Source organism: Schistocerca serialis, chromosome 8 (assembly GCF_023864345.2).
Source record: "Schistocerca serialis cubense isolate TAMUIC-IGC-003099 chromosome 8, iqSchSeri2.2, whole genome shotgun sequence".
Lineage (NCBI taxonomy): Eukaryota > Metazoa > Arthropoda > Insecta > Orthoptera > Acrididae > Schistocerca > Schistocerca serialis.
Genome location: NC_064645.1, coordinates 347,939,214 through 347,950,286, shown reverse-complemented (window position 1 = coordinate 347,950,286; position 11,073 = coordinate 347,939,214). Strand labels below are relative to the sequence as shown.

General features: G+C 38.0%; 1 protein-coding gene across 3 annotated transcripts in view; it reads left to right on the top strand.

Annotated features, from left to right (window-relative positions):
• Positions 1-4,008: 4,008 nt before the first annotated feature.
• Positions 4,009-11,073, top strand: part of LOC126416728 (mannosylglucosyl-3-phosphoglycerate phosphatase) — a 220,328-nt gene continuing 213,263 nt past the window's right edge. Inside the window, exons 1-3 of one of the 3 annotated variants that reach the window (XM_050084548.1) lie at positions 4,131-4,262; positions 4,479-4,638; positions 5,143-5,371. In XM_050084548.1, the coding sequence (XP_049940505.1) occupies positions 4,513-4,638; positions 5,143-5,371 (355 nt within the window). In that variant the 5' untranslated portion in view covers positions 4,131-4,262; positions 4,479-4,512. Of the gene's footprint in view, positions 4,028-4,083; positions 4,263-4,478; positions 4,639-5,142; positions 5,372-11,073 lie in introns of those variants that run through there. The other 2 variants (XM_050084547.1, XM_050084549.1) reach the window with 2 other exon arrangements.

The window sequence follows — 11,073 nt, the reverse complement described above, 5'->3', positions numbered from 1 at the left end:
TCTCAACACAATATGGCCTTAGGGGGAACTAGTGGGACGTAGTTTGAATTGGCATCCTTTTTCCTGCCTGGATTGACACTCGGCATAAAAAGTTCATGGTTTCAATATTAGTGACAAGTCCTTCAACATATAAAAAGGTGTGTGGAAGCTAGTAAATGGAATTGCCAAAGACTCAAGAAACAACATCAAAAATTCAGTGTTTTTTATTATGTCGATGTATGAATTAGGCAGTATTATCATCAGGCCAGATAACAGTTATTCCCAAAATCGTTGTTTTGTATCAACTAATATGATTATGTTTATTTTCTCTGAGATTTAATTCAGTTTTGTCCCAGATATAGAAAAGAACTTAAATCATCAGATATGGTAAACCTTGCAACCGACTTAAAAGTTCAATAGAGTGTTTTATTTACCCTTAATATATACCACAAATAAGAGTATATGTGAGGGATACTTTCCAAGAGAATTTAACTTCTCTGGGGTGGTTCTGTTTTATATAAAATGAGATAAACATTCTCTTTTGAGGTTCACAAGAGATTCTGTTGTTCCAGTTTTCTCTAAAATCCTGTAAGGCCTCGTCTACAGTCAATTATGTGTTTCTTTGTAAAATCTGGGAATAACTAATAAAGCACAATATGGTTTTAGGAAAAAGTTATCAATGTATGATGCTGTAATTGCATTTGTCCCTCAAGTGTTCAAGGACAATGTCTTTGGGCAGGTTACATTTTGTGATCTAAAGACAGCATTTGATTGCGTAGAACATGTATCCCTCCTATACAAACTGGAATTTTGTGATGCTAGAAACAAAAGCCTAAAACTTTTAAATCGTGTTGAGATAAATGTAAGCAAGTTGTCTGTGTAGATAATGAAAGATCTAAAGTAGAACAGTAAGTGTCTGACAGGGAACTGTGTTATGAGCCTAGGTTATGAGATCCAATACAATATTAAATGCAGGTGTCACAACCTTCTTTCGCAGTAAATTATGTTAACAGTCTTTAAAAATATGTGGATAATACAAGCAAAACGTAGTTTTGGGTTAAAGCAAATATGTTTTTGCCGAGTAATATACAAACACAACAGATGGTGTTTAGTTTGAAAATCAATCTTTTCGCTGATGATCCTAGGTCTGTTTGGTACTTAGGAATATCATTAGCTGGTAAGTTACTGTGGCGACAATGTACAGAATATATTAATGGGAGATTGCCTAGACTGATTTATTTGTAAAGGTGCTTCAGGAATTGTGCATCCGATATCTATATTATATCATCGCGTTTTTCGCTATTTCAGAGCATAGCACTGAGGTGAGAAAAGTCATTGGGTAGTGATATGCATATATACAGATGGCGATAGTATTGCGTACACAAGGTAAGTACATTGGCATTGGCAGAGCTGTGATTTGTACTGAGGAGATTCACATGAATAGTTTTCCATCCTGATTATGTCTGGCCAACGGGAATTAACAGACCATGAGTGCGGAATGGTAGTTGGAGCTAGAAGCATGGGACACTCCATTTTGGAAATCTTTAGGAAATTGAATATTCTGAGATCTGCAGTGTCAAAAGTATGCCGAGAATACCAAATTTTAAGCATTTCCTCTCACCATGGACAAAGCAGTCACCAATGGCCATCACATAACGACCAAGACTAGTGGCGTTTGCATGGAGTTGTTAGTGCTAACAGACGAGTAACGTTGCGTAAAATAACCACAGAAATCAATGTGGGACATTGTGGAGAAATTTAACGTTATTGGGATGTGGCAACAGACGACCTACTCGATTGCCATTGCTGCTAGCACGCCATCGCCTGCAGTGTCTCTCCTGGGCTTGTAGCCAAATCAATTGGTCCCTAGACAACTGGAAAACCGTGGCCTGGTCAGACGAATCCCAGTTTAAGTTGGTAAGAGCTGATGTTTGGGTTCAAGTGTGATGGAGACCCCAAGAAGCCACAGATCCAAGTTGTCAACAAGACACAGTGCACTCTCGTGGTTGCTCCATAATCAGACCCAAAAAAGTCATGGACCCAAGTTTTCAACAAGGCACTGGGCAAGCTGGTGGTTGCTCCATAACATTGTGAGCTGTGTTTACATGGAATGTACTGCGTCCTCTGCCGGCCGCGGTGGTCTAGCGGTTCTAGGCGCTCAGTCCGGAACCGCGCGACTGCTACGGTCGCAGGTTCGAATCCTGCCTCGGGCATGGATGTGTGTGATGTCCTTAGGTTAGTTAGGTTTAAGTAGTTCTAAGTTCTAGGGGACTGATGACCACAGATGTTTAGTCCCATAGTGCTCAGAGCCATTTTACTGCGTCCTCTGGTCCACCTGAACTTATTATTGACTACTTTGAGATCGTGTCCAACTGTTCATGGTGACGTTCCCAGACAACGATGGAATTTTTATGGATGACAGTGCTCCATATCAGCAGACCTCAGTTGTTCGCGATTGATCTGATGTACATTCTTGACAGTCGAATGAATGGTTTGGCCATCCAGATCGCCCGGCATGAATCCCATCGAACATTGATTGGACATAATCTTTAGATCAGTTCGTGCACAATATCCTGCACCAGCAATAATTTCGCAATTAAAGATGGCTATAGAGGCATCGTGGTTCAATATATCTGCAGGGGACTTCCAACGATTTGTTGACCCCATACCATGTCGAATTGCTGCACGACGCCAGATTAAAGGCGGTGTGACACGATATTAGGAGGTGTGCCATGACTTTTGTCACCTCAGTGTATATCATGTGAAGTTATGTTGTAGGACAACTCTAATTCCTTTCGTTACCATTATGATAATTACTGAAATACACTGCCAACCTCTGTTCACTGACCAAAGGATCAAGCCTGTAATGAGCTTCAATTCAAACAAAGACTGATTGGTTAGTTGCCCAACCATTCTGCGAGAGGATATAATACATTAATTTTAATATAATAATGTAATTTATCTGCCTAACATGTTGTATTTTGTATATATTGAATTAACTAATTTACTACCTATTTGGATTATCGACTGATGTAATGACCTACAATAATTAAAATCTTATTATTATTATTATTATTATTACATGCCCGTCTGCTTGGCTGGGTGGTAACGTGCTTGCCTACCATGTAGTAGGCCCAGGTTCGATTCCTGGCCAGGTTGGAGATTTTTTCCGCTTGTGGACAGGGTGTTGTGTTATCCTCATAATCATTTCATTCTCATCACTGGCACGCAAGTCACCCAGCGAGGCGTTGATTGAAATAAGACTTGCAATCGGCGGTCGAACTTCCCTGGATGGGGCCTCCCGGCCAACAATGCCATACGCTCATTTTTTTTGTCAGTTTGACTGATCACTACTTCTGTTTTCAGTACAGTGAATGGCAGTAAGAAGGAAGAAACGATTTGAGACATAGCTCACGTACTGTTCGATCAAGAGTGTAAATGTCGTAGTAATAAGCGATTTATGACACTCGTCTCTGAGCGTCCAGTATTTTCGGTGCAGTTATTGGCGTTCGCCTTCTTACAAGAATAAAAAAGGAAGAAGGAGTAACATCCTTCAGGCTTCAGCAGATAATCTTAGCTTATAATCGTAGATAATGATTATTCCATATGCAACAAGACTGTTTCATCAGGTTATCACAGCTTGCCAACTGCAATATAGAATTTGCGTCCCTCATTTATGTTACCTTTCACAAAAGCATGCAAAAACCCTCTTCTTGTTTTTACCTTCCCCCGAAATTTCACTTTCTTTGTTTCGCGTTGATAACAATAAAAATAGTTGCTAAATGTTTTCTTGTGTGAAGTGATAACAGCCAAATGCTAAGTAAATAACTATATCATGAAGATGTACAGATTCGTAACAGGTTCGAAAAATTGTCGCTGCACTTATTTGTGAATAGGCTAAAGTCATTGGCGCGTTTGTGAAGAGAGTAATTGTTAAATAAAAGTTCCCTGACCCGAATTGATTCATATACACTGTCGACGAATACTTAAACGGATACGGTAGCGTTATCTGTATGACGTAGTCGATCTGTCCATAGTTAAGCTACGCGTAAGTAATATTTGTGTTTCAAATTTCCTAGGTGCTCATTAGTATCTGTGGGGAATTCTATGTTGTAATGTTGGCCAACAAGAATTTGACAGTGCTGTTGAATTTCAAACAATTTAGTACTTACGTTTATGGGAGAGTGTATATTACGAATTGTCAAGGGATAGTTGGTTGTCAGTTTGCGTCTAACAGAACTCTCGCATCCAAAATAAAGATAATTATCAATTCAGCATTAAATGTAAGATTTTTTTCGCATGGAGTCGTAAAACATCACATCTCCCATGTTTTCCAGAGTGTAGAAAAACTGCATATGAACTCAAGGAGAAATAAAGATTGGCATATACCTTATAGAGCGATTCCTGTCATACTAAGTTAATGTTTGTGCTAAAGTTCAGATCTTGTCCTGTTCGTAGTAATTCAGATGTATTCTTTGAAAATTTAATCTTTTTTGTAGTTTATCATTAAAAATTTGGAAGCTGCACCTCAGAATGGCAGGCTTTGCTGCTCAGGCAGCATTGAGGTCAAAGTGGAGTAATTTGGTTGAGTCTTCCTCATTTGATGTACCTGGAGAGGTTTCGTCGGGTGTGAGAAGTGTTGTTGGATGGCTGAAACAGGTTAACGTGTTTTCATAGAAAAATCAGAATTTCTACTTTGCATGACGATTGTTGTCAGATACCAGGCATGAAAGTAAAATTCGCCTGCACCACATCATTTTGTACAGTTTTCTCTTGCCACTGTTTCCAACACCTGCTTTAAGAGCGCCAACAATTAAGAACTTAGTTGCACTTAAGTTAAGCGCACACACATCACAGCTATTGCCTTATTCGCTTAATATTTGTTGATATAAGTAGAAAATATGTTACGACAGTTGCACCACTATTTAATGCATTACATTTTAAATTGCTGGCCATCACTGCAGTTTTCGTGCGCAGTTTCGCACAAAATAGCTGTAAACGTACATACACATTTAATTTGGTTAGCAATTATTGTTACTAAAAGTATTTTGAAATCTTGTTGTTCCACATTTCATATTGTATGTAGACACACGTTATGTTAGAAAGTGTAGCAACATCACTTCACAATCGTAACTAATAACTAATTATATTTCTCCAATGTAGGCGTCTCTAGAGGTACGCCAGGCAGGTCGGAGAACACTCACTACCTTGTCAGGTGGAGCTATGGCTACTTCTCCCATTACGATTTTGCATTATAATGATGTATATAACATCGAGTCCAGAGCAACGGAACCAGTGGGAGGAGCAGCAAGATTCTGTACTGCAATTAAATCTTTCAGCCATCTTAATCCATTAGTGCTGTTCAGTGGTGATATATTTTCTCCAAGCATGCGTAAGTCTTCTGTGTGTTAATTTTAAAACAAAACTTTCATAAATGTGAAACATATAGGCCTACAGGAATATTAAAAAATGTAAATTACATTAAATAGATTGATAAGTCACCAAGTTATACTATAGCTAAGATTTCCTAGGTACATTGAAACTTTCCAAGTTTCATAGACAGTTGTACCACATTTTGAAGTCAAGTGTGGAAAATGGACAGGAGATGTTCCCTAGAAGAATTATTGGCAGCTGCCTTGGGTAGTGTAATCTTATCTGCACCATGTTTGTACTTTTTGTGTGTGTGTTCTCAATGACATCCTCCTCTCTTTCACATCTGTATCTCCATGCGCCCCCCCCCCCCCCAAAATTAGTTAATTTTTTTTCCTTTAGTAGGGGCTAATGCCTCATTCATCCCATCCACACAGCTAAACCTAGAGAGAGAGAGAGAGAGAGAGGGGGGGGGGGGATGGTAGGAGAGTCAATGTTGATGTGGGAGCAGATAGAGAACCTCCATGCTGATGTGCCTAGAACCTCACTCTGTTTTGCAGCAGCTGTAGGGGTGAGGGGTGGTGGTGATGGTGGTGCTGTGAATATTAAGCAATAGAATTTGCATAGCCCTTAGCTCAACTTTTCACGTCATTGTCGCCTTTCAGTTTCACACACTAAGCCTATGTGTAGATGATCTATAATTTGCACATCTGTAATGTCACTGATTAATGGAAGTAAATTTGAGATTAGATGCCACTGTGCTGACAAAAGTAAGTCAATAATTAACACTGGGATACGTTTCTATTATCAAAGCACCGACTGCATATACTGTATTATTTGCAGTCGTGTTAAGTCCCTGACCCAAATTGTTCCTTAGACTGATTTTCTCGTTTGAGATTTTATTTATTTTGCATAACTTAATTTTTAAAATATCCAAGTCACAAAACATGCCATTGCCACTGTCATAAAATATAGGGCAGCCTTGAACAAGTTGTAAAATTTTCTGCCATTTCATCATCATCATTTAAGTAACTATTTCCCATACTGTTTTATGAGTAACTTTGTCTCTGAAAAGACCAGAAACAGTTATTTTGGCTTGGAGTAGTTGATGCTCTATATTTTATTTATTACTGGGACTGATATCATGTAATATTTAGTCTGCCAGAAAATATCTTCAAAAATGATGTTAATTAGATTCAGTAAGCCTTTAACTCTACTCCAATTATAATATTTACTAGTTAAGTCAGTAATTGCTTCCAACTTATAAGTTTTTTATTGACACCAAACCATAGAGTTTTAAAATGTAAGCATCATGATATGAAATTATTTGAGTGTTTTTCACTGTGCTATTGTTACGTAACAAAGTACATACCTCCTTCCTCTTGATTTTTTCATAGTTGCTGTGTGGTACATGTATGTAATATGCTCCAAATTACTTGAGAGAGATTTGTCTATTGTGTAATAAAGCTTTTATGAGTTATACTCACTGTTTTAGCTAATTACAATGAAATTTGCAGGAAATATAGTTATCACAGAACTCAAAACTAAAACTACAAATCAATCTGTGAAGACAATATTCATTTCTTATTTACATTTGTTGGCTTTCCCTACTCCCTATAAACTGTCACCTGTGAACCAAACCTTGATGTCAGGCTAAACTAAAGATCAGTCTGTTGACATAAAAGTTTTCTGGGTTTGGTACTGCGTCATAATGTAAAAACTACTGCTGCTGGAGAAAAACCAACATTTCGGCCACGATTGCAGTGGCCTTCTTTTGGGTCTAATGCAGAAGGCCACTGCAATCGTGGCCGAAACATTGGTTTTTCTCCAGCAGCAGTAGTTTTTACATTATGACGCGGTAGCAAACCCAGTAAACTTTTATGTCGATTGACTGGCCGTGGAAGCCTACACAATTATACAGATCAGTCTGGCACCACAACCAAGATTGTGAGTGGCTTGCAGTTTAATATCCGCATTTCTGTTCCTGTACTCAAGGCACTTCTTTATATATCACCTTTTCTGTTTTGTTTGAATATTTTGCATATCTCATTAAATCATTTTTTAGCACTTTTTCAGTAATTTTTGTTTCTGTCAACCCTTTTGTCACGTCTTCCCTGTAAGATCCTGTTTGCTTAGAAGTGTACTCCAAATGGGTTATTTGGTATATTTCCTTCTTAGTCTTGAGTGATGTAACTACTTTTATTCATAAAAGCCTTATTTTTGTCAAAATAATAGCTGTTTACCATCAGCCATATATATTGTGACATTCAGATCAAGTTTTCAAATTAAAAAAAGAAAAAAAGTGCTTTGCATCAAATAATGAGGGTTCTGTTAGAGTTTGCCTAGTTTTGTTATGCTTGTGAATATGATATCATAAGTTTTAATACATATTTGGAGTTCTGCTTCTTATAGCTCCCAAGATATTGTTCATGCCTTAGTGGTGACTTACTGTCTTTTCTAGTATCCAAAGTGCACCTAAAAGGTTTCATTATTGGTATTATAAAATAAAGAAAGCAGAAAGTACAAGCAAAATAACATTTTCTTTCAAAGTAAGCTTTGGTTGCCACAATCTGTGTTATCAGCATTTTTAGAAATTGATGATTTCATTTTTATTCGATTGGAACACAGCCTTGTAAGCATCTGACATACATTTGATGTAGAGAGCTGTGTGCTGTGGACATGATGGTTACCTTCTCTGTTTTAGATCTAAATGGCGCATCTGATGTAATTCCGTTAGATGATTTGATGATAAGATTGATTTTTGGCTGAACATGTCAATGGCATCATCATCAGTTTCCATCTGTTTGCCTTCTGTCTGTCAGTAAGTCTATGTAGTACAAATCAGGAACAGATCTACCACTTGCCCATATCCCTGTGAGTGATGGCATTAATACTGTTCTTGCCAATCCTCTATTCCTCCTATATCATTTTCAGATAAAGTCATTTGATTTTGAGCCAGCATGTGTTGCACTTGTTTGACTTTATTAGCCATTATTCTTGTTGGAAATAGATCCAGTTGTGCCCCAATGTCAAGAGTTTAATTTTACTCTCACAAGTATGTGAATGTGTGAGTATGCGGGAGTGCAGGGCAGTATGTAACTGTTGAGGCACCTTGGGAACTTTTGGCATGGACAAAACTTGATATACATCTTCCATCCTCTCCCCTCAGATATGAAACAAATTCAAAAATTTATTAAAAATCCATTACTCTCGTGTTACATGAGTTATCCAAATAACACAGAATAGCTGGTTTATTACCTGGCATATACAGGAATGAAAAAAAAAAAATGCCACAGTTGTGGTATTGATAAATTCACTTCACCAATAGAGCTAAAATGAACTCTAGGACATCAGTATCCAAAACATAACAAGATATTTATAACATATGGGTGTTAGTGTTTTTTGCACATTACCTGTGTAGCTAAAATGAACTCTCTGATACTTGCAAATGAGAAATAAACAATATTCATGAAGAAGGAGGAGGAGGAAGAGGAGGTTAATATGAACATTCATCTAGTACCATTAATTTCAATTTACCCATACAGCCAAAACGAATTTTGTGACACCCACTAAACACATACCATTACATCCATAATTAAAACCGAATATTGAGAAACACATTTTAACAATAAACCTACAAAATATGTCAAACTAAAAAGAAAAAGACTAGTGAGAAAATACACCATTCAGCATACAAATCAAACAACACTGAATAAGATAGGACTATATAAAATACTTATTCCATATACTCCCCCAAGATCCCACTCCCACAAACATCCCCCTCTCGTCCCAACCAATGCACATTTCCCTACAATAAGCAAACCAATATTAAGTTAGAAAAGTTAAAACATTCGTTTTGAAATGAAACATGACAATCATAAAATGCTGCCCACCCCCTTTCCCTCCACAAGCAACCCACCCCACTTTAGCCAACAGCAATTCTGCAAGATAGAAGAGCACCTTTTACCCATGCCCAAAATAGATTCAATGCCATTCCAATACATCTTTGTTGTATTAATACAGGCCCCTGTCTAATCTTTGTTGTATTAATACAGGCCCCTGTCTCAATACTTTTAAATTCAAGTTTTTGACTTGCAGTCAAATAGTGAAAATCTCATTCTGGAAACATCCCCCAGGCTGTGGCTAAGCCATGTCTCGGCAATATCCTTTCTTCCAGGAGTGCTGGTTCTGCAAGATTTGCAGAACTTCTGTGTAGTTTGGAAAGTAGGAGACATGGTAGTGGCAGAAGTAAAGCTGTGAGGATGGGGCGTGAGTCGTGCTTGGGTAGCTCAGATGGTAGAGCACTTGCCTGCGAAAGGCAAAGTTCCCGACTTCGAGTCTCAGTCCGACACACAGTTTTAATCTGCCAGGAAGTTTCATATCAGTGCACACTCCGCTGCAGAGTGAAAATCTCATTAAGGGATTAATTGCCCATCTCTCCAAATCCCCATATGGTAAAATAATCTGAAATGGTCTAAATACTCCTTAATGTACCTTTCTATTAACATCACAAGCATCCTCTTTGTTCTTCCCCCCAGTTACACTAAAAACAACCTCAAAAATATCACCCACCCCCTTCCTCCAGAAACAAAAGCTCCACACAAATAGTTACCCACAATTTTGTGCCCTTCTCATATTTACTTTTCCATTTTTCACTACCATTCCAGTTTCATCTATGTGCCCCTACACTTGATAAATTCTGTACATGTTTCATACAAAATGAAAACCAATCAATAGCTGAACATTCACGTTGTCTCATAAGCAAAAAAGCACACGGAGGAGCTATAACAAAAGTAAGGAGTCAGGTAACCATATTACAGATTATTAGTCTATAATTTTCAAACTAGTTTCCCCACTGAATGGATTGCCATGAGTTGTCATCTGGACAGTGCTACATAAAACCATTGCTAGTTCAGGAAGGAACCACTCTGAGAATTTTTCATAAGCTCTCCATAACTTTGTCAGTTGACATACTCCACCACTGCACCATACTTTACAAAGGAAGAAAGAAAGAAAGACACACGGTGCTCGGCATTTCAGGTTTCTCCTCTTTTGGCATAAGGATGGTAAACTTGTCATTCAGATCCATAATGTACCAGCCCAGGCAACAACATTTTACAAACCACACACCTAACAGCTTTCCTGACATCAAAACTTAAAACTAGAGAGTACCACCTTCTGTAATGCAGATGGTAAAAAGTACCATTTTTTCTCACCTTGCCTGGGGACCTGCCCACTATACTTGTTCATAATAGCAACTATATAACACACATTTAAAAGTTTGTGAAATTCCAGGATTTCTAGTGTTAGGAAAGAGGAAGTCGACGAACTCTGAGTGGACCAACAAGACACTCAAGTGAGCTATAACATTATGAGACAGAGTTTCTGGCCAGTATTTTCAGGAGAAATTTAAATACTGTTGGTAGAAATATAAAAGTATATACATTATCCTTGCTTTCTGAATTAATAATTCCTTCTTCAGGATGGAGATAAAGATGGATTCGGGTAGGTTAAAAAGATGGGTCCCTCTCATTGTGAGGTTGGGTCACTTGGCATTCTGTTTTAACCTTCACCAGTCTATCCCTCTCTCATTTCCGAAGAAGGAACTATTAGTCCTAAAAGCTTGTGTAGTGCATATATCTTTATAGGTTTTAGTGACAGTACCAACATTTTGCCTGAAAACAGATGTGTGTTTTCATATGTAGTAAGGGAAGTCTTGACCAT